We start from the raw sequence: 23,926 nt of genomic DNA, 5'->3' as shown, positions 1-23,926 counted from the left end.
TTGCCAGGTTTTGTGAGGAACAGGACAACTCCTGCCCTCCAGGAGATCCCAGTTTTAGGGAGACATAAACTGACTATTGCAATTCCATGGTATAATAAATAAGAGGGGGCAAAATGGGAGCCTGGGCTAGGACCACCTAATCCAGCCTGAGTTGGCCAGGCAGGGCTTTCCAAAGGCAGTGGCACCCAGGTATATCCGGAGGCATGCGTAGGAGGCAGCCAGGGGAAGAATCATCTTCCAGTAAAAGCGGCAGCATGTGCAAAGGCAAGAAGCAACAGGGCTCGGTCAAAGTTGTCCAGTCCAGCAAGAAGACAAGGAGCCCTGCAGGGTTGGTGTGTGGTAAGGGATGGAGCTAGGAAAGTAGACAGGGGCCAGATTACGGAGGGCCAAGAGGATACTGCCCCGAAGTCAGGGCCTTACCCTGAGGCAGTGGGGAGGTGGCAGGGGGACACATCAGCCATGTGGAGGAAGAGCTGCAGACGATCCAGTGTGGAGGCTGGGCCCTGGCTCTAAGGCTTCCGCCTCTTGCCCAGCAGCAGCCACGGCAGCCTAGAGGCTCCAGGCTGCCAAACAAGAGTGAGAATTTCAGACCCAAATGTTCTGTTCTGTCAAACTTCCAGAATTCTATAAAAATCATCAGGGAAGCTAGCACCTTCTCTGAGAAACATTTCTACCCAAGATGATGACAACTACAAGAGCTCTGATTTCTACCGGGGAAGGCGGTGGTTATCACTCCCACCTCAGCACCCCGCTGGCAGATGGGGCCAGGTAAGTGCAGCTCAGACACTAATTGCCCTCTCCTCAGCTTCAGCCTGGCTCAGGAAATAGCTGGCCTCTTCAGGACCCACCCATTCATCCAGACCCGCATTCAGAATGGGCAACAGGATGCGGGACTGCCGTGATGGAGTGGTGGACCTCAGCTGGCCCATGTCCATGGGGACATCTCTTTCCTTCTAGCCAACAAGGCTCAGTCCCACTATGAGCAGCCAGAGACAGGCCTACGAACTTCTCTGCTCCTGTGACTTTTTAAAACAGGCATTTTGTAGCAGGTCTCCTGAGCAACTGTCCTCGCTAAAGTGCCCAGCACAGAGCCTCGCACACAGCAAGCACTCAGCAGCAGTTTCTGTTAAAACTGGAAGCCTCACCATTCATCAGGAGGTTGCTGAGGGAAAGGAAGGGCGATGTGGACAGAAGGAGGAAAGTTGGAAACCACTTAAACAGAACTTTGGGATTGCCTCTGGATTTCAGTTATCCAGGCCCTCACCACGCCCGACCCCCAAACCAGCCAAAGAAGTTGGTTCTTGATGCTACCATTTTAGTTATATTTTCTTTAGTGCCCTAACGCGGTTTTATCCCAAAGGATCACTTGATTAAGTCAAGTGCTATAGAGATAAAGGCTCTTAGAGGCTGCTGGAGGCTTGGTTCCAGCCAGCAGGCTTCCTGGGCCCTTCTAAGGCACCTCTATCCCCCAGCGGTCCGAGGGCATGCAAGGGGTACCCACTCACCCCGGCCTGGAAGGCAAGAGGGCAGGAAGGCAGCCCCAACCTCAGCTCCAAACAGTCAAACAAGCCCCAACCCACAGCAGCCATCAAACAGCAGTAGGTCAAAGGCAGGGTAGCGGAGGGTTTCTAGGGCAGAGCATGTGTCTCTCTGGAGTCTACTTAGCCCTCCATGTGTGCCACTGTGGGGGCAGGAGGAGGTACAGACACCGAGGTCCCCATCTCAGGCACAGAAAAGCTGATGAGGACGACACCAGGAAGCAAGGGGCCTGGGTTCCAGGTCAGGTTCCAACCCTGCTGGCTATGTGCCTGTCACTTGTATAAAGTGCATGTCAGCTTAGGGTTGGGGATTTTATTTTTCCCAAAATGAGACAGTCTATTTCAGTAAACGTTAGAAAAGCTCACTGGTATGAATACATATCTAGCTTTAACTACCATTTTATTTGACACTTATTATGTGAGAGGTAGTAGGGTAGGCATTTTGCACACATTATCTCATTTAATCCTCTCAACAACTCCACGAGGAAAGTGAGGGTCAGAAAGGCTGAGCCCTGAGCCCCAGTCCCACTGCTAGTATGCGGCCGAGCTGGGATTTGAACTAGGGACTGTCTGGCTTCCGAACCCTTTGCCCTTACCCGCCATACGATATGGGAACTAAGGAGTGTCGGTCAGTTGCCAGCCTAGACCCTTCCCCGGCCCCGGATCTCTAAGACCACAGAGAGGCTCTAAAGGAAGGACAGAGTCTCCCAAAGAGTCACTTTTCTTTATTCTCAGTACCCCCGATCTCACAGCATGGTCTGTGGGAAATCTCAGGGTCTTGCCAACTCGCAGTCTTCCTTGCACCCCACTAAGAAGCTGAAGCTCCAAAGGTCTGGGCATCTCCAGCTGTGGCTCTTTCTAAAAGCAGTTCCTGGGCACAACGTTGGATTGAGGTTTCTCGGTCATTCCTAAGTCCCCTTCCCAGAGCACAGGAACAATACAGCAGCTTGCTGCCCTGGCTTGCTGTGCCCATCCCAGGGAAAGGTGGGGAGGAACTCCAGAAAGCAGGTGTCTCTTGGTTGAAAGAAGTTGGGACCTGGGTCTTTGGTCTAGTTTAACCTGGGGCAAGTCAGGCTCCTGGGGAGGTTCCCGATCAGGCCCAGGCCAGACCACTACTCAGCAAATGCGGAAGTCTTCACCATATTTTGCCAAAGTCCACCTTCTTCACCGACTTGGTCTGAAAACACCTGAGTTCAGAGGGACATGCGTGACAGAAATCCCCGGGTTCAATTCTGCTGGAAGCCACCGTGCTGGGAGAGGACTTCTTTCACTTTGTCCACAATGGTGCCCACCTCAGCCATGGCCCCCAGACCTAGGGAGCAGAGTTCGGCTATGACCCTGCAGACTGAGGCAGGGGACCATCCCCCACCCACCCTCACCCACTGCTCCCCGAGTGTCCCACCCAGAGCCCAGTGCCTGAGAAGGCCAGGACCAGGCCTGAGCCAGGCCCAGCAAGTCCCTTCTGAGACACCCCCAGGACAGGCCCCAGGAATAGTTACAGCAGCCAGCTTGAACTGTATGGGCTGCATGCCAGGGAGGGTACCAGGCAGTTTACCTAACAACTCTGAGAGACAGGAATTACCATTTCCGTTTCCCAGATGAGAAAGCTGAGCTGGAGGTCACAACAGGCTAGGATCTGAAGCTGAGCCCTGCCACGGCCCCAGGCTGTGGGAATGAGCTGCGAGCCTGGCCAGACACCCACCTTGGTCTCCACAGACCAGCTTCTTGACCACACAGGGGATCTCGACATAGCCGAAGGCCTTGAGCTGGCCCACCTGCTGCTCGGTGACGGGGTGCTCCCACATGGCGGTGTTCATCGCCGGGCAGAAGAGCAGGGGCTTGCTGCGGTCCCAGGCCCGGATGACACAAGTCTGTGAAAAAGGTGGGGGGTGCCTGCTGCTCTGCCTGCCAGCCCTCCCCGGCCTTCCCAAATCCTACCCACCGCTTCTGGGCCACAGCCAGCTGAGGACTTGGGATGACTGGGAGCCACTGCCTGAAGGGAGCTGTCTCATATACTTTGGGGGTGGGGCTGTGTCTCCTGGTCCCTCTCACCTCCCCAGAGGCTCTGTCACAGGGCCCTACACACAGGAGGTGCTCTACCAACGCTAGCAATGGCCTAGCCACCTCCAAGCAGACCTCCCTTTCTGTGCAGAAAGGGCTCCCTCTGCCCAAGCCTCTGTCTTCCTCACAGTCAGCCACACCTCACAGACTGAAGCAACCCTGGGAAGCAGGGGGCAGGCCTGCGGTTCCCACAAAGCTAAGGGCCAGACTGCCCAGCAGGGGGGCTCAGCGATCCTGACACCAGCTCTGCTTGAGGCCAACTAAATCTTGGCCATGAAAACAACATCTTCCACATGACAAAACCCTCTCCCACGTGTTGTCTCATGAACCCTCACTGCGACCCTATAAAGAAGTTGCTGTCCCATTTCACGGAGGGGAAGCTGTACTTCCCAGAGGTGAGCCATTACCCAAGGACACACCAGACGATGATCCAGGGCAAGGCTTTGCACACCGCCCATGCCATCCTCCACTGCATCGTGCAACCTCACTACCTCCCGATGTCCAGGCCATCCCACCAAGTCACATACCAGAGCAGCTATGAAAAGGACAGACCAGCTCACAGAGTCTTTAGCGCTGTGAGCTTTGCAATCACATGGACCTGGGTTCAAATCTTGCTGTGCTATCTGCTGTTACTAGCCATGAGAACTTGAACAAGTTCTTTCATGCCGGGAGTATCAGCTTCCTCTCTGCAAAAGCCCTCTCACTGGGTGGTCGTGAGGGCAGAGGGTGAGAATACTTATAAAGCTCTTTGCACAAGGCCTGGCACAAAGTACAGGCTCCAGAAATAGTAGCTCCTGTTATTACAGGCATAGGCTCCCTGGGCCAGGGGCTGCCTCGGGGAGAAATAAGCTCTGGGGCCCGCAGGAGTGTGTTCCCCTGGGCTCTGACTGCTTCAGGCGCCTCCGCCTGGGCTGTGGGCCCCTCAGGGAGCCAGCGGCTGGCACACCCCTTCCCTGAAGTGGAGCCTGTCTGCAAAAAGAGGGGGAGTCCAGAGAACAATGCCACGAACAGGCCAGGGAAAATGCCTGCCCTCCTCAGTGCCCCTGCCCTCTCCTGGGGACAGGAAGGAAGTGGGTCAGCACACAGCCTCAGGATCTGGGGGCTTGCGTCATCCCAGACACAGCGTTTGTTTCCCACCAAATCCTCGCAATGAGGCAACCTGGCTATGTGTGGACAGTTTCAGTCCACACTTCCTCTTGGCCCTGTGCCACCTGCTGCTTTTGCAGAAGCCATGAGCATACCTAGAAGAGCCCCTTGACTGCATGTGGGGTGGGTGTTGGCAGGGCTGGGGTTCTCAATGACCTCAAAGGAAGGCACACCAACCAGAGCAGAAACTCAACACCTCCATGCCCCACACCTCTCTAGCTTTTCCCACCTCATCTCAAAACTCAGCACTTCCTGGACAAACCACAGCTCCTCCAAACCTTCCAGCAGCAGGAGGGCTGAAAGGAGGCATCAGTTCCCACAGTCACTTCTGTTTGGCCAATGTTGTGTGTAGCACCTCAGGTTCTGCCCCTGGGAATCCGTTTGGGTGGAGAGAAGGCCTGGATCCGAGTCAGGAGACCAGCTGCCAGCTATACTGGTGACCCAGGGAAGTCACCTCCTCTTTCTGGATCTGCTTGGTTATTTAGCACAAAGAAGGGCTAGAGCCTGAGTGGGCCAGGGGGCAGACAGAGATGCACATCACCCAGGCCAAGGGCCCTGAGACTGGGAACACAGATTCATACCTAGCACACTGCTCTAATGGCACCCCAAGTTCTGGACACTGGAAAGGGAGACGATCTGAAGGAGGGGGGAAGCAGGGCAAGCTTCTTTTGGGGAATATAAGGAAAAAACATCTTTTGAGAGAGCACAGAGCCACAGACCATGATGACAGCAGTGTAAGATTTGCAGTTCGTTGAAATACTTGTACCTTCAAGGGAAAGCTTTGAGGCAAAGGGCCTCAGGGCTGGTCCTGGGAACATATTCTACTGCTCAGCCAACTCCGTAGGAGGGAACCCCAAAGATTTCAGGGAGTAGTGGCAGCTTTGAAGAAAAGAGGGAAGCAGAGCTTTCAGGAGTAAGGAAGGAGCCCTCAGAGAAGTGGCCCAGGCCGGGCCTTAGCTCCTAGAGGTCGGCGTGCTTTGTCACATCAGCTGGCTACTGACCGACCAGTGGGAAGCCTGGAGATTTGGTGAGATGGTGCTGGTTACACACAACGCTGACGCACTTAGATGAAAGTGGCCAGGAGCCTGACCTGCTCCGCCGTCCTGTCAGCCAGGCACTAGCCCCACCGGGAAGCCTTCTTGATAACACTGCTCCTAGGCCTGCCCTCCTCTGCACTCCCCCACCCCTGCTCCTGCCACACAATCTGTGTGTTGCTCTTCTTCTGATCACCTGTGCTCTATTTCAAATGATGCTTAAATCACTAGCAGCTTCTTCGAGAAGTTCCTTAAGCACCAATCCACAAGCATACGAGGAGACTAACCTCCTATCCAACCCCTAAAACCTTGACCCAGCTTCGTTAGTCACTTCATTTACTTTGGCTGTTAGCCAAAGTAAAATTACTGATTGCCTCATACATACAATAAGCATTTACTGAATGCCTACTACATGCCCAGTACTGTGCAAGGCGGTGACTCCATTGTCAAAGGACTGACTGTACCACACACCAGAGCATACTCCAAAAACCCTCTCCTTCCAGACTGTCAGCTCCCTGTGTCCTGTGTGTCCCTCCACACGGGGCCTGACACATGGCAAGTTAAAGCTCAGTGGATGAGGGAAGAGGGATGATAAGGGAGAGGGAGGGCGATCACACCCAGTCTTCCCAGGATGATCATGTAAACAAAGGCTCTTTAAGGACAACAGCTCCCTGGAGGTCCCTCAGGCCTAAGACAATCCCCACTCGGTACAGCTGGACTTCTCTTCCTCTCCTCCACCTTGGGCCTCTCGTCTTTTCTCCTTTCTTCCCCTTTAAGCTTTCCATAATATACAGGAAAACCACATCTCAGCTTTGTGGCTAAAGCTACAGGAGAGATAAGTGTGCCTGAGAGATCCATGCGGAAGTAAACGCTCTTATCCGATTACCCATGTGGATATCCAGGTCCTGGTGGGAAGGCAGAGCTAAGGTGGGCAGGCAACGGGGCTGGGCAGGGAGACCAGCAGAAGAGCATGTTGAGGGCAGCCCATGAACTACGGACAAAGAAAGAGAAGCTGAGCATCGAGGGGCAGGTGAGAGGTGGACACCCTCAGAGGGCACCCGCAAGTCGAGTCAACCCATCAGGACCAGGCCTTCTACCCACTTGCTGGAGCACAGGTGAGGCCAGGTGGAGGGTTGTCCAGGGGACTGTGTTCCGAGCGAACAGGCCCACCATAAAGGGATTCCAAGGTGAGAACAGAAGCAGTCTGCAGCTCAGCAAACTGGGAGTGAGGCCCAGGGAGGGAGGAGGGCCCAGTGAGTCACTCACAAGCAAGTTGTCACAGATGCCACTGGCCACCTTTCCCAGCGTGTTGGCATCGAGAGGAGCTACCAGCATGAGGTCTGCCCACCTCCGCAGGTCAATGTGGAGAACTGGGTCGGATCGGCACTTCCACATCTGGCAGAGGGAAGGAAGTGGGGTCACCGGGCCGGCCATTCTCTCAGTGTGGAGGGAGGAGCGGCAGGTGGGGTGAGGGCCAACACAGACCAGGTATACTAAGTCAGGAACCCAAGGGAGACCACCTGAGCGACCCCCGCCCAAGTTCACTGTCACCCCTCTTGCAGCTAAGCTGGTGAACATTGGCTGTGGAGCCAACAGCCTGAGAGAAACCAGGCCTGAGGAAACAAACGCCCCTTGTCTCTCTGAGCTATTCCCTTTATGGTTTGGTTTTCAAGAGAACTGACATCTGGCAGGGAACTCCTGGCCTGTCTGCTTGAGGCGGATGCTTGGGTTGTCCAAGCCAGTGGAAAGGCTCTGGGCGGTGAGAAATGGAGGGGGCGGGGTGGGGAAGACGGGCCAGCCAGAAATGTTCTAGGCTGAGAATGTTTAAAAATGCCTGGCAGGGCACCCCTGTGAGGCCCACACTCGATGTCTAGTGAATTGGCCAGTGCCCGCCCCTCTGCAGGAGAGCAAAAGCAGAGCCCGGCAGCCGTGGGAAGTGAGGCGCTCTCCACAGCCCCGACGCTGGGAGCCGCGTGGACAAGGGCGGTGGGAACAGAGCTCCTCTGTGGTTTCATCAGCCCAGATAAGTACAAGGACACTCAACCTCAGGCACAGGGCCAAAGCTGAGGTCTGCCTGAGGTGGGAGGAGACTGCGGGCCTCCTTCAGGCCAGAGCTAGACAGATGTTTTCCTCATCGCCTCTGCCCAGGGAGCCCTGACCGCTGACTTGAGCCTGGCCTGTCTGCTCCGGCCACCAGAACCATAGGCTGCAGGGAGGACGGTCCTGTCCTATTGGTACAAACACGATGGAACTCAGCCCTGGGGCCCCCAGCACTGACCTCCCATTCATCAGCGTCGCTGTAGAGGGTGACAGGAACATCCTGGGGACTGTAGAAATGCTTGGCTCTCTCAGTTGTGACCACTGCTACTTCCAGCTGTCACCAAGAAAAAGTGGAGTGGGGGTGGAGAAGGAACGAGAAACTTACCAGAGCCACCGGCCTGGAGGCCACACAGGGCCAGGCCAGCAAGAGCTTTCCTCACAGCCTGGCTGTGGAGAGGACTTCTCCCTCAGAGGCAGCGAGCCCCATGTTTGCATAGCTACTTCCGCTGTCACCCGAAGGTCAGGCCTCACCAGGTGCAGCCGTTTCACTTCCCTATCTGAGGGGCTGCCGAGGAATGAGTCACCAACTGCCCAGCGTATATAAAGCTGCAGGCTCCTGCCGCTCAGGCAGAGACAGACAGGAAGGGAAATTAGGGCAAGAGGGACACGCAGGCCATGGCAGGCAGGAGGGGCCACCCCAAGGAGGCTCACAGGTCCTGAGCTCTGGGCCACACCGCAGATCTGCCCTCTGCAGGCAAGGCACTGGGGAGCTGGGGTCCTGCATGTGGTGTCTGCAGCCATGGCCCAGCGAGAAAGCAGGCAGAGTCCCTTGCCGTACTTCTAGGAACAAGGCTTCATGGGCTCTGGCTGCAGACAGGCTCCAGGAAAAGCAAACCTGTGTGCCCTACACTCATGGGGCAAGAGTGATATTTACCTTCACACTACTCATTTAGCAGATAAATTAATAACGCAAACAAGAGGGATGGTTAAGGTGCTTAACAGAACAGAAATAGCACATGATAGGGTGAACAGCACTAGACCAGTTCCCATCGTTTGTAAAACGAGATGTCAGACTGACAAGCATGCAGATTAAAGGGGCCCAGAAGAGGTGGCTGGGAGGGGAGGGGTGTAGGAAATCACATCTTTGGGGGACATTTATCCAGGAGGGAAAAAAGTCAAGGGTGACAAGGACAGAATCATCAACTACCCAGAGCAAGGGTCATGGGTGGCAGTGTCTGGGCTAGATGTGCTATTTGGCCTGCATGGGGTTACAAACTTTTTTAAAATTTTTTGCTGTGCCACGCAACATGTGGTACCTTAGTTCCCCGATCAGGGATTGAACCTGCGCAGCCTGCAGTGGAAGCACGGAGTCTTAGCCACTGGACCACCAGGCAAGCCCCGGGTTATAAACATTTTTAAGCCAAAATATACAAATTGGGAGATTTCACATAGAAAATCCAACTTCCTGGCTCCTTTTAAAAAACTGAGTGCTCTGGCACTGCCGGGCCCACATTCCTGCTTGATAATGACTTGGTGGGACTTGGTGGGGCTGCCTCTTTGGATGCGCCGTGTCCATGCCATTTCAACCTAGTCCCTGCCCCTCCCTATCATCTCACCAAGGCTCCCTCTCCTCATTTGTTTCCTGCCTTTTGTGGGTTGTCAGACACTGTTCTGCACAGTACCTAGGAGTAAAGCTGGAACCAGGGAGTAGAAATCTCAGAGAGGCAGACTGCAGAAGAACTTCAGAAGGTCTGGTGCTCCCAGCTCTGCTAAAGAGCTCTCAGATTTGTCCATTCTCCCGTTCACTCCCCCTTGGAACCTACCATCCCCCAAACTTGCACAAAACCTGAGGGACCTTTTTAATGGTCGTTTAAACCAAACTCCTGCTGAGCAGGGGAGTCCCTTCTAGGATAGCCCTGAACGAGCCTGGTCCAGTTCTGAACAAGATGGCAAATGAACAGGGCTGCTGTCCCTCCACGGAACCCAGCCCTGAAGACGTCACAGGACCAGCACAGGTAGGGAGAGCAGGGAAAGGCAGGATGGTGCTGAGACTCTTAAGACACAAGACAGTGATGACGTAAGGTGTGGGGCATAGTAAGTTAGAAGTAACCACAAGAAGAATAATATATAACTTTCGAACAAGCAGAAGAAAATTCAATCTACACAAAAAAGGATAGGGAAAGGAAAAAAAAAAAAAAAAAAGCAGAGAGAACACATGATAAGTGGAAAGCATTAAATAAGATGGAAGAAGTAAGTCCTAATAGAATAGCAATTATAGTAATTATATAATTGGCTAAACTCCCTGATCAAAATTCAGACTCTCATACTGGATGTTTTAAAATCCATCAATCACATCAAAACATGTCTGAAAAGACACATTTAAGACAAAAAGATATATAAAGCTTAAATAAAAGAATAAACTTTCAGTTAAATAAAGTGGATTAAACTCTACTCCCTCTCAGAAGCCCACTGAAATAAAAGTAAAGGGATTTTTTTAAAGGTATGAATCACCAGAACAAAGAGAAGAGGACAAAAACATAAACAAAAACCCAGCAGTTAAGATATGTCAACACATAAGATATGGAAGTGGAAGGAAGCATTAACAGATCAGATTAGATCAGACAGGATCAGATTTTTTTTTTTAATGAACATTCAGGGAACAAAAAAGAACTCTTGGAAATTAAAATTACAAATAGTCAAATAAAAAATTCAGTATAAGTTTAGAAGAAATTTTCCAAAAAGTAGAAGAGAAAGATAAAGAGATGGATAATACTATTAAAAAAAGATGAGGTGGTCCAGTGGTTAAGACTCCACGCTTCCACTGAAGGGGGCGAGGGTTTGATCCCTGGTTGGGGAACTAAGATCCCACATGCCGCATGGCACAGCCCAAAAGAAAAAAAAAAAAGGACTTCCCTGGTGGTGCAGTGGTTAAGAATCCACCTGCCAGTGCAGGGGACACGGGTTCAAGCCCTGGTCCGGGAAGATCCCACATGCCACGGAGCAACTAAGCCCGTGCGCCACAACTACGGAGCCTGCGCTCTAGAGCCCGCGAGCCACAACTACTGAGCCCAAGTACCACAACTACTGAAGCCCATGCGCCTAATGCCCGTGCTCTGCAACAAGAGAAGCCACCCAATAAGAAGCCTGCGAACCTCAACGAAGAGTAGCCCCCGCTCACCGCAACTAGAGAAAGCCCGCGTGCAGCAACAAAGACCTAAGGCAGCCAAAAGTACAAATAAGTAAATTAAAAAAAAAAAAAAAAAAGATGAGATCAGAAGACCAACTCAAGAGGTCCAAAATCTGACTAATAATGAGTTCCTGAAAGGGAGAACAGAAAAATAGAGGGGTGAAAATTACAAAAGAAATAAAATGAAATTTCCCCAAACTGAAGAACTCAGAGGTAGGAGCCATCTCTTCTGCCTGTAGAGCTCTGAGAAGGTGGCAACCTTTTAGGCTCAGGGAACCTGAAGTCTCACGTCCCTGGCACCCACTGAGTGTAAGTCAATGGAGCCTGAGCCCACATCAGCTCTCCTGGAAGCCACATCCTCCTACTGAAGTATATGGGGTTTGCAATCAGCAAAACCTCACAAGTTCTTTTCACCCATGTTGCTACTAAACCACAAGCCCCAAACTGTACTTGCATTGTTACTTTCCCAAATGCAGTCCCTCACATTTCCCTGGTGAATTCCACCTTTCCAGAGTTGGCCCAGTGTTTGCTCAGTCTATGTAAAGAGCTCCAAAAATCTCAATCCTGTTCCTCCTGGCCTGTTCTCAGCCAGTATCACCATCAGTAGCCCCAAGACACAAATCCAAATGATGAAAAGAACAAGGTCAAGAGCAGAGCCCTTCGCCAAGGTCCACAGGTTGGGGGGCTGGGATGGGAAAGAATCAAGAATGAACCCTTTCCAAGTAGGATCTTTCCCTGATTATAAACATGCTGATAACATTACCAGGTGGTCCAGGGGGATGTCCTAAGATTCCATCAAAGGCCTCACCAAATCCAAAAATACTTTGTCCAATATCCAAAATAAAATAAAATAAAATTGATATGGCTTGTCCCCAGTGAGCCCAATCAAACCCCAGTAACAACCATTTTCTAAGTGCTTTTCTAAGGGCTCACAAGCTTTCGCTAATTTGTGGAGCCTACCTCTTCCGCCTTTTTGATAAGTGGACATTAGTCATCTCCAGCCTCTAGCCCCTCTGCTGTTTCCCACACATCCTGTAGGTCACCAACCGCAACCTCAGCACCTCAGGACAGAACTTGCCAAGTTCAGGAGATGAATCACCCAACTTGGGTTCAAGTCTCTTCTACCACCATTTGTCCTTTTTTGAACTCAAAAGAAAAAAATGGAAGCAAAGTGGACTCAAGAGTCCCTGCCATTTCTTTCTGTCCCCCCACTAATGTTATACCATTGGCCTCCAGGACCAGGCATTGTTCCATTGCTCTTTTTCTAAATATATGTAACAGCCCTCTTGGTCATTCTGAGTTTCACTGCAAGCTTCAGCTCACTCTGGTGATCTCTGGACCATATTCTACCTTTATCTTTGGTTATATGTCCTCCTTTCCATTTAACTGCTTTCCAGTCTCCTTCAACAGACGGCTTCCCAGGTTGTCATATCAGTTTCTGGTCACTGCCTTCTTTTCCTTAAGAGGACTACTTTCTTTCATTTCTAAGAGCTTCCTGACCATCCTGAACAATTTGCCACTTAAGATCACCCCAGTTCATCCTCTCTCTATTCTGAAATTTGGAAAGCTGCTTCCTGAAGATCGAGTTCCCCTGCTCTCCCCAACTCCCAAACGGCCTGCCAGTTCTCAAAGTGAGGATTGTGCCTAGGACCAGCCTTCAGAAACATTCCCAGTTTGGTGATGGCCCTGTTCAGGGGCTCCCTCCTCTCTCTCAGCTCTACCCTTTTCTTCCCTCTACATCTCCCTCATAGTCTCCCCCTGGTTCCTGGGGAGTTCCAACCAGGGGTCCAAGTAGGCCTCCCACCCTGGTCCATAGCTGCAGCTTGAGATCTTCCCTTTAAGCTCTTCCCCTAGTCTCTCAATCTATCCCTCTCTGGTTACCCTCCCAGGTTACACTGTCATTGTTAGGGAGCTTCTTGGTGTCAATGTCTTTCCTAAAGAGTAATGTGAAGAGTATGTAATAAGCCCATCCTTCCCAATGTCCCTCCCTTGACCCCTATCAAGCAGCCACCTCTCCTTGGCAGTGACCCTGACCCCAGTGTTGTCTGGCAGGCCCAGGCTAGTTTTTCTGGTTTTAGAGGTATGTCACTTGATCTGATTCTTCAGCTCTGTGGGCTTTGTTCTTTCATTTTTATTCACTCTGTAAAAAGGTCCTGGGAGCCAAGAGCTAGGCCCTGGGTTGGCACACATTAAAAAAAAGAAGGCATGTTGTGTTACCTTCTGAGATACTAAATAACTTGGACTAGTCACTCATTCACCCTGACCTTTCCCTCAGCAAATGCTAAGGAGTCTTGGCAGAGCAGAAAACTCCTGAGGACAGGAACCCTCCTTGGCTTTCTCTTACACCCTCCTGGGTCATCGTAGAAGCGGGGCTGGACATTAAAACAATCTCTCACACACATCAGAGTTCCTGAAAGGCAGCTCTGTGCTTGGCCCCCTGGCGAGACCCCTGCCAACAGTTTTTATGTCTTAATATTTTTAACCTGAACTTCTGTGTGATGTGACCAAGGCTTGGCCAGACCCTATTACATAAGCTGCCTGCATTTTGCTTAGCATTTATAGAGGTTCCTTCCTGAAACCAGTTGGCAAGTCTGGTGTTCCTTTCTCTGTTGAAAATACATCAGCAATCCCATCTGGGGCTCCTGGGGAGTCAGGGAGGGGAAATGGAAAACAGAATTTGGGGCAATACTTCCATTTTTACTTTTAGGCCCCTGGTCTGGCCCAGGCTGCTTCTGGGGCAGATATCAAAGGGATCTGTGGAGAAGCACTTTCACAGCCACAGGATAAGATAAATCCCATGGCTTGAATGTCCACCTCCAACCTCATCTCTGGCCTCTATCCATTACAACCATGAGCCAGTAGCGCCCTCTCCTCAAGTATGACAACCAAAATGACATTGTCCAGTGTTCCCTAGGAGGCAAAACTGCCCCAGTTGAGAACCACTACTCTACAGAATCATCCAATAGAACTCTCTGCAGTGAAGGAAACATGTGACACCTGTGCTGTCCAGTATGGCAGCCTCTAGCCACATGTTGCTATTGAGCACTTGAGGTGTGGTTGGTGTGACAAAGGAACTGAACTTTTGGCTTTATTTAATTTTAATAATTTAAATTTAAATTTGAATGTGGCTAGTGGCTACCGTGTTAGATAGCACAGCTCTGGCATATACAAGTAAAGAAGAGCCCCAGCTGGAACCCCCAGCTCAGTGGCTAAAAAAGAGCAGGTGTTTCTAGTAGGGCATGTGATGGTGGCCCCACAGGAGACTGATGAGGACTCTAAAGAGGAAACACAGCTATGACTTAACCTGGCACAAGGCAAGGAACCCAGAGTTTTAGTGGTTTAGTCCTCTGGGCTGATACACACAGCAGAAGACCCTGACATTGGGCCTCCCAGTGTTGACAGTGGTAGTGCCCGGGGCCTGGGGGCCAGCCAAGAAGCTGGCATGACCCTGAGCATGGGGGTGGCGGGCATACTCTAGAAAAGAGGACTCTGGGTGCCGTCAGCACATGGGGTTTGGGGGGAGGGGAAGCTGTGGAGGAGGTGGCCTCATTAAATCCCCGAGGGAGTTCCGGTTGGCTGAGTGGGTGTCCCAATGGTTCACAATGATGTCTCCACGTGACAAACATTTACTGAGCCTACTACACACATGGGAGCCAGAGCTGGTAAGAGCTCAGTGTGTCTGTCTAACAAGTGGGTGGGGTATATATGACCCCTGACTATAAAGCAAGACAAACCAGGCAGGAGTCCACAACTGCCTGGGGATTCTCAGCCTCATGGCCGTGTTTAGGTGGAGTAGAGAATGCCTATAATCTGAGCTCAAGTCCACTTGCTGATGGTAGTCAGGAAACCGGCCTTGAGCCCCAGTTCTGCCAGCCCACTGGCTGGAGGAATCTCTGGCGAATTCTTCCTCTCTGGCCTGGTTTCTCCTCCGGAGCCATGAGCCATCTGGACCACAGGGCCTCCAGGGACCCCTCCAGCTCACTGCACCTCCCAGCCCTCTTGTGACCCTTGTCCTTTCCCACCAGGCTCTGCCACCAAACCCGCCTCCTGGGGGAGCTGGTATTCTAGCCGCATGGCCCATCCTGCCATTCAAGTAGGGCATAGCTGCCAATCCCTCCCCAACTAGAGAAATTTCTGAAGAATGAAACTAAAGAAGCAGACTGCAGAGGCTCTCCATAGGGACGCTATTCTGGAGTAGCAGGGAAGGACCCGGGGTGCAAGAGCCCTCGGCCCAGGGCTGGCTGCCTCCAACCAGTGGCCTGCAGAGGTCACTCCCTGGGAGAGCAGGCCAGGGAAGGATGGGGCTAGCCAAGCCAGCGCAGGTCCAGAAAAATGCCTCAGAGTGCTACTGCTGAGTAGACTAGTTTCCACAGCAGGACCACAGAGCAGGCAGGTGGCCCCTGCCTGGAAAGAAAGGAAAACCTCAAACCAGGCCATGTTTCTCCTGCTCTCCTTTCCTCAGTGAGCATTATTAAAAAAAAAAAAAAAAAAAAGGCATAAAATTACAAAGAACATTCCACATTCCATGATATCCCCACTAAAAGCCCCACTGACTTTAAAAAATAAAATAAAATAAAATAAGATAAGGGGACTTCCCTGGTGGCGCAGTGGTTAAGAATCCACCTGCCAGTGAAGGGGACATGGGTTCGATCCCTGGTCCGGGAAGATCCCACATGCCACAGAGCAACTAGGCCCGTGTGCCACAACTACTGAAGCCCATGCGCCTAGAGCCCGTGCTCCACAACAAGAGAAGCCATCGCAGTGAGAAGCCCGCGCACCGCAATGAAGAGTAGCCCTCGCTCGCCACAACTAGAGAAAGCCCGTGCACAGCAACGAAGACCCAACGCAGCCAAAAATAAATTAATAAATTTATTTAAAAATAAAATTAAAAAATAAAAAAAAATAAGTACACAGAGAGGTTAGAAAATCAAAATTGAACAGAATGACACAAAATGCAAGTCTCCCTTCCTGCCCCCATGTCTCCACAAGGGTAACCACCTCCAGGGGGAAGATCACAGGCAGTAACTTTGATATGTGAGCACACAAAAGGAATCATACTATATGCCAGCAGTTGGCAAACCTTTTCTATAAAGGGCCAGATACTATTTTAGGCTTTGTCACACTACTATACTCTGTAGTAGCAAGACTGTAGCCATAGGCAATACTTAAACGAATGGGTGTGGATGTGTTCCAATAAAATGTTACAGACACTGAAACCTGAATTTTATATAATTTTATATGTCACAAAATAATCTTCTTTTGATTTTTTTCAACCATTTAAAAATGTAAATAGTTTACATATGTATGGTTCACAGGCCATACAAAAACAGACAACAAGAATTTGGCCTGTGGGCCACACTTTACTAACTTCAGCACCTTGTTCATTTCACTTATATCTTGAAGACTGTCCCATATCAGCACACAAGATCCACCCATTCTTCTGAACTGCTACCTCGGAATCCATGAAGAGGCTGAACCACAACTGCACCACAGCTCTATTGTTGGATATTTTGTTTGTTTCAGTTTTCTTTTAAAATTATAAACAGTGCTAAAATGAACATGCTTGTACATCTGGTGAACTTTTGTACCCTATAGCAGCGGTCCCCAACCTTTTTTGGCACCAGGGACTGGTTTCATGGAAGACAATTTTTCTACTGGTCAGGGTGGGGGTGGGGGGGCGGGGAGAATGGCTCAGGCAGTAATTCGAGCGATGGCGAGAGGCAGGCAGATGAAGATTCGCTCGGTCGCCCGCCACTCACCTCTTGCTGTGCGGCCCGGTTCCTAACAGGCCGCAGACCAGTATCGGTCCGTGGCCCGGGAGTTGGGGACTCCTGCCCTATAGGGTTCAATCCTATGGGTGAATCAAGGGCTGTGACCATTTTTGCTTTCTCTAGATATTGCCACAACAGTCCTCCGGAAAAGCAGAATTTACTTCATTCTGCATACGAGCAGGGCCCTCTTCCTGCACCCTTAACAGTCCTGAATGTCCTGACAGGCATACTGGAAACAGCCTTCTCTAAGGCCAAGGCCTGCCAACTCCCTGGGTGGGAGATTTTTTCCACTTTTAGAAATCCTCTTCTGGCTCTCAGCCCTGCTGACACCTACCAGGCAAAAGCTAGAGAGGTGTTCTGTTTTCTCTTCCATAGTGAGGAGGGTACCAACCAAAGGGCAGAAACTGACTAAGCTAACTGCTCAGACGTAAGTGCCACTCAATTACATGACAATCATAGAACTGCAAAGCAGCCACAGCTCCTATACCCCAGGACCTTCTCTCAGGCTGCCTTTGGTCCTAGTCCTTTTTGTCCTCACATCTAGAATCTTCTACCACTCATGCCAGAAGAGGCCTTGGAGATGTATCATTTGGGTACCTGGCCCCCACTTTATTGCAGGCATAAGAAAACTGAGGCCATAAAAAAGACCTGACTTGCCCAGAGTTCCAGCGTGAGAAATCCTCTATGTGCAACACCTCTTTTGAGGGAGGGCTGGCCCCCACTGTCCAACTCCTCCCACCTCACACAAAGCCTCCAAGGCTTCTTTGCTGGTGGCCACACTCGCCAACTGCTGGTGAGTGAGGCAGAAAACCAAATCTACCCCTCCCCATCACTCCCCCATAGTCTCCCTGGTCTGGCTCCAGGTCAATGGTCCTCCTGGGAAGCCTGAACACACTGGTGGATCAGGAGTAATCCTGAGCCAGGTCTGCAGAATCACCCAGCTCCCCGCCGCCCATATCCTAGCTGCTCGTTTGCTAGTCAAAATCTAGGGATCCCTAAGGGAGCTCAGCAAAGCCTCAAGCATGTGAATCCATGACTTAGGCAAAGAGCTGAGAAGGACTGCTCCAAGGGACAAAGACTACTCCTGGGGGTGACCCAGAAGGGGGGCACTGGGGAGATCAGTACCATCAGGGAGTGTGGGGAAGAGCCAGGGGAAAGGCCACCGCCCCGGGGCCAACACAAGGCAAGCAGGGATCCCCCTTCGGTTACCAACACCTCACAAGGACTCCACTGAGCAAATCCAGGCTCTCTGGAGAGCTGTCTACCCACAGGATGAGAGGGATGCGGGCCCCTCCACATAAGCGGATGGACGGTGGCTCCACGGCTCTTCCCACATGGGCCGTCTCACCAACCCCAACACCCCACACCACGTGTGGCTGCCCCAAAGGACACGACAACAAGGGAGAAGGAGAGGGGGACGGACAGGAAACAAACAGTATTAAGCGCTTCCATGTGCCAGGAGCTGCGCCTAGTCGTGGGCACAAGATGGCAGTTTCATCTGTGTCCCCCTCCCCCAGCCTTGCAAACATTCCCAAGGGGATGGGTGGCAGCCATCATCTTTATTTTAAAATGAGAAAGGCAGGCTCCTAGAGGCTAAGTCAGGGAGTCCTCTCTCCTTGTCACCGCCCTTCTGGCTGCCTGACCTTCAGCTTCAACTCCAGCCAGAGACGGAGAGCCAAGTCCCATTCCACACGTGGCCTGTCCCCCACAGAGGCTGGGCTAAAAGGCCTAGGGCAGGCTGGAGAGCCTCCCTGCTTCAGGCAACCCTTTCCTCACACCCGCATAAATGCTGGCTGTGTGGGATGGCAGGAAGCGGTGGGGCTGCCATTTCCCTCTGCTCTGAGGCTGCTCATCTGTTTCCTGGGATAGGACTCCCTGCCCCCACCTACCCCAAGTCCGGAAATTCACTTGCTCTGGGGCTATGGGAAAAGGGAACTGCATGGCTCCCTCCCTCCCCAGAGGGCGGTGGCAAAGGCTGTTGCTGCAGCAACGCTTCCAGGCCTCCCGCCCTCAAGGCTCCAGCTGGCCGGCTCCTACCAACGGCTCTGGGCACATGAGCAGGGGGCAGGCCGAAGGCGTTACTGCCCCAAAGCACCAGTGCCCAGCCTCAGAGCAGCCACAACACTCTCCTCCCTTCCCTCTTCTGGCCTGACTGGCATCCCTGGCTGCCTGCAGGGTGGGGTGAGGGGGTGACTTTCTGGGTATAAGTTTGTGGAAAGTTAAAAAAAAAAAAAAAAAAAAAAAAGCAGCTTTCCCGCCCTTGCCTGTGACTCCCGACATAGTCATCTGCAAGTGAGCACTGCTCCCTGCTGGACACTTAGGGTACACCCGCCTGCGCCACCGAGTTAGGTGCTATGCAGATACAAGCAAGGAAAAAAGCACAGCCTGGGCCTCAACGGCTTAACACTCCACAAAACTAGTGTCTGACAACACAGGCAGCGTCAAAGATAACCTATGGTTCCACAGCTTGGTCAAGATTCTCTTCTTAACCAAACTTTAGTCAGGCTCCTTTGAGCCACTTTTTCAACTAGGCCTGTCTTCGGGTTTCGTCCTCCAGAGCAAGATTCCTGCTAAGTTGGTTTAGCCAGAATCCCCTACCCTCGATATCTGATCAGCCTGGATATCTCATCAGGCTCCTCATCCCCCAGCAGCCCCCAGATCACCCTGGGCTGCCTTCAGCAAGAATCCGGTCAGGACAGTTTTGCCAAAATCTCCCTTACCCCTGATGTTTCCTCTTAGTAATTTTACACACACACACACACACACACACACACACACGCACACACACACACACAGCTCCTTGGCTACAAATCTCCACTTTTCCTTGTTGTTTTCAGAATTAAACCCAGTTCTATACTGAGATCTATTTTCCCCTATTGCAATAGTTTTTCTGAATAAAACCTGTTTTTACCACTTTACTTCTAGTTTTTCTTTAATACATCATATGAGTTTTAAAAGGCAGGGAGCAAAACCACATGGGCTGAGGCAGGCCAGGAAGGCTTTTGCATGAAGTGTTTGTGGAGAATTTGAAAAGGCAGGGAAAAGTAGGCAGGGCGGCACAGCCTGGAAGGAGCTGGGCCAAAGCAAAGGCCATCAGGGTGGAGCGTGGGGCAGCTGGAGAGTGGCAGACCAGTGAAGGGCCCAGGTTACCAGACGAAGAAGTGGGGTTATCACCTGCTGGCTTTCACATTTTTTAAAGCCTTGACCTTTTCCCACAAAAGAATATGCCCCAGAACCCCTACATACAAAACTGATCAAAGTTGAGGTGATCTGACCAAAGGCAGGGGGCTAAGCCCCCCACCTCCAACACACTGTGGTGGCCCCTGGGCATCTCTGAACACCGGAAGGAGCAGAGTTTGAAACCAGAGCTGCGGGCAGCGGGGAGCCCCTAAGGTTCCAGTGCATTTGGACTGACAGGACACCCATGGTGTCTAACAAGGAGGGAGGATAGAGCTGCAATGTCCAGGATGGAGTGAAAGCAGAGGCAGGGAGCCCAAGGCAGCCAGGGGGTGCTGAGAACTTGCCACACTTCTCCAGCCAGCTCTTCTGTCATGCTAGGACTTCAGGGAATTCAAAGCCAATGTTTGGGAACCCAAAACCTCCATTCACCATAGCGTTCCTTTCGCAGTCTCCCCTCACTCTCTGTCTACTACCTAATCTAGCTCCTGGTTATACTGTCACACTGGTCTCTGTCTCCTGCGTCCCCCACATACCAATGCACACAGAGGACTTCCACAAACACCATGATTAAGAAAAAGAAAACCCTGTGCACTGCACAAAAACAGGCTGGCCCCAGAGCATCAGCCCTCTAATGCCCGAGGCTGTCTAGTAAGCATACTCACGCCAGGAATGTCCAAAAGCCTTGACACCAGAAGAGGCAACTTCAGGGCTGCAACACTCCCAGTGACACCCACAAGAACACGGAACTGTCTCTCCACCAAGGGTGCAGCAACTGAACACGTGGCCCTGGGTTCCATGTGCGGTCTGGTGGCTTCAAGTCCTGGGAGCCTGCCAGAACTGGGCTCCATAAAGCTCTGCCAGGATTTAGGATCTAAAATCAGAACAGGGGGCGCCTGCTTCATTCATACATTCAACCAAAATGTATTGAGCACCCTGTATTAGACCCTGGGCCAGATGCTAGGGTTCCTGAGGGGTCAACAGTCCCAGCTTCTGGGAGCATACAGTGTGATAAGAAGGTCAGACACCCTCACCCCACGTGGGTCAGTCACAATGTAATGTGGCCAGTGCCATGAGGCTGTGCTGCCTACGAGTTACTGTCTGAGGAAGTCAGAGACCAAAAGAATAACATTCAGGTTGAGTCCTGCAGGACGAGGAAGTTTTTCAGAGAAACAAGGAAATAACTTTGCAAGAAGGAGCAATCTTGCAGAGGTGAAGAGGCCTGAAGGAGGGTGGCAGGTCTGGGGAACAGAAAGCAGCTTAGCAGTGAGGCTAAAGTGTGATGGAGGTGGGGGGGGCGGGTGGCAGTGGGGCGGGCAGGAGGTAAGGCTGCAAAATCAGGTCAAGGACTAAGTGTCAAGAGCAGTGAGGGCTATGGTGCGTTTTCATTTTAGAAAGACGGTGCTGGTGAGAAGTGTGGAGGGGGTCTTGGTGGTGAAGAGACTGGAGGGGCAGACAAAGGAGCCACTGCAGTGGGCTAGGCTGGCTGAAGAGAGTGGCAGGGCAGGGTCGGTTCCAGGGATGCCTTGTGGTGTAGAACCCTATGCAACAAAGGGGTTTGGGTGCTCCAGGGAGCTGAGAGATTTGCCCCTCTGTCTCTCCCTGTGGATCAGGCACCACCCTACAAATCCAAGGCCGAGAAGAGACAAGCATAAAAAGGATAAAGGCCACCCCATGAGATCAGCTGCTTGGTTTCTTCCTCTGGCCCTCAGACGTTGCTAGAAGTGAGTGTTCATAATATGGCTGATGAACACATCAAACCCTACATTCTGGCAGACTGGGCCAGCAAAACATACTCCATCAGCAACAATTACCAAGGACCAACTACATCTAGCACCGGCAAAGAAATTGTGGAAGAGACAGCCGCTGCCTTTAGGGAATCTGCGGATGAATTGAGAAGACAGGAGTGACACCTGAAATCACTTGAGATGGGTCCTTCTCTGGGATGCACCTTTTTGGTGATCACTGATTCAATCTGTACATCAGTTTCCTTACCTTTCCCTCTCCACTTTCCCACGACCACCAACACCCCCAGCAAGGTCCCTGAATGTGTGACCCGGTCTAAACACCAACTGCCAGACAGATATCGGGCCTGTAGTAGGTCCTGAACATCTGCCGAATGAGTAATAAACTGTACCCTCTGAAGCAGAGTGGGGCAGAGAACAGAAGCCTGGCCTATGAATCAGGAGCCCTGGGCCCTGTCCATGGTTGTGCTCCTGACCTGGTATGTGACCTTGGCTCAGGGTCATTCCCTCCCTGGACATGTCTCTTCATCTGAAAAATGCAAAGATAGGACCAGGTGATCTCTGAAGCTCCTTCCATCAGAAACCTTCTGAGTCAATGCATGAAAGACAGAGGTAAGGGACTCTCTCTACAAGGCGGTCCTGGGAGATGTACTCAAAAGGGGTAGAATCAACAAGGGGAAGGGAGACCAAGGCAGACCCCGAGGAGGAAGTCCAGTGAGTCACCCAACGGTTATCTATGTGGCTGCACACCCATAAGGGCTCCCTCTTCACTCCACAGGCCCCTTGGCTCCTTAGGGCCTCTTTGCCCATTTTTTGCCTTCAAGACTCAGGCACATAACCACATGAGCTGAGGCTCATGTTTGGGTCTATTATTCCATTCCTACCTGGAAGGGTCTCCGAGGGGCCCAGACCCTTCTCAACAATTGTTAAGCACAGGCCAGTTCCCTAGAACAGAACTTCCCCCAAAGTTCCATTTGCCAGCGATCTCAATCTCTACTCTACGTCAGGGCCTCAGCCAGGGCCATGCTTGCCCAGAGCAGAACTGAGTCTACACTAGGGCCTGGAGAGCCCTGTTAGCAACTGACAAGGTCTAGAGGGCCTAACAGCCAGCTTCCCAGAACTAATCAGTGTGCTAGTGAGCACACACAGTAGGTGATAGAGGCATATTCTGGACTCTCCAGGGAAACCCGCCTGCCAAATCCCAAACCTTGACCCTGTCCTACCCCAGCCAACTGGTGCAAGGACATGGAGATCCCTGCAAAACCAGAAGCTGAATTTAAAACCTCCTCCAGGGAACTCCCCGGTGGTCCAGTGGTTAGGACTCGGCCCTCTCACTGCCGAGCGCCCAGGTTCAACCCCTGGTCAGGGAACTAAGATCCCACAAGCTGTGTGGTGCAACAACAAAAAAAAACAAAAAAATTTAAAAATTAAAAAAATAAAAATAAAACCTCCTCCACATCAAATTGATATCATTCCTAGGGAATAGGTTACTGAAAGCAATCAGTTAAACTTGGGGCAGGAATCCATGCTGGTGACTTCAGCTGCTTCCCCATAGCAGGTGGTACAGCCCAAGATTTACTACTTAGCCTGCTGAGCGATCTTTGTTAAGGACCAAAGCCTACTTATCTTTCTAGAAGAGGGGTGGGGGTGGGGGATATGTACTTGAGGATCAGAAAGTGGAAAATTTAACCAACATCTGAAAGCAAGGTCAAATCAGTTCAATCTGACAGTCCCATGTAGGGTGACAGTTGGCAGGAGTTCTTTTTTTTTTTAACATGTATTTATTTATTTTTAATTTAATTCTTTTTTTTTTTGGCCATGCCACGTGGCATACGGGACCTTAGTTCCCTGACCAGGGACAGAACCTGGGCCCACTGCATTGGGAGCGCGGAGCCTAATCCACTGCACCTCCAGGGAAGTCCCTTTTTTTAAAAAATATTTATTTGGTTGCACTGGGTCTTAGTTGCAGCAGGCGGGCTCCTTAATTGCAGCACGTGGGCTCCTTAGTTGTGGCAAGTGAACTCTTAGTTGTGGCATGCATGTGGGATCTAGTTCCCTGACCAGGGATCGAACCCGGGCCCCCTGCATTGGGAGCGCGGAGCCTAATCCACTGCACCTCCAGGGAAGTCCCAGCAGTTCTTTATGTTTACTCTCAAAAAAAGATCAAATCCCAAACCAGTAAGTCTATTACCCTACCCAGTCCCTGTTAGAACAATCTATTTGCACA

At 51.5% G+C, this 23,926-nt stretch overlaps 1 protein-coding gene across 10 annotated transcripts in view; it reads right to left on the bottom strand.

The window, feature by feature from the left end:
* Nucleotides 1-23,926, bottom strand: part of SCAMP5 (secretory carrier membrane protein 5) — a 128,549-nt gene that overhangs the window by 82,987 nt on the left and 21,636 nt on the right. For 4 of the 10 annotated variants that reach the window (XM_082387060.1, XM_082387057.1, XM_082387064.1 and 1 more), the window contains 5 exons: nt 20,620-20,828; nt 8,058-8,153; nt 7,046-7,174; nt 3,241-3,409; nt 2,249-2,850 (listed from right to left, as the gene is read on the bottom strand). In XM_082387060.1, the coding sequence (XP_082243186.1) occupies nt 2,765-2,850; nt 3,241-3,409; nt 7,046-7,174; nt 8,058-8,153; nt 20,620-20,828 (689 nt within the window). In that variant the 3' untranslated portion in view covers nt 2,249-2,764. Of the gene's footprint in view, nt 1-2,248; nt 2,851-3,240; nt 3,410-6,665; nt 6,771-7,045; nt 7,175-8,057; nt 8,154-8,204; nt 8,343-20,619; nt 20,829-21,720; nt 21,830-23,926 lie in introns of those variants that run through there. The other 6 variants (XM_082387065.1, XM_082387061.1, XM_082387063.1 and 3 more) reach the window with 6 other exon arrangements.

Source organism: Balaenoptera borealis, assembly GCF_965194805.1.
Source record: "Balaenoptera borealis genome assembly, chromosome: 3".
Lineage (NCBI taxonomy): Eukaryota > Metazoa > Chordata > Mammalia > Artiodactyla > Balaenopteridae > Balaenoptera > Balaenoptera borealis.
The sequence above is the reverse complement of the archived record's forward strand: the minus strand, read 5'-3'. Positions and strand labels throughout refer to the sequence as shown.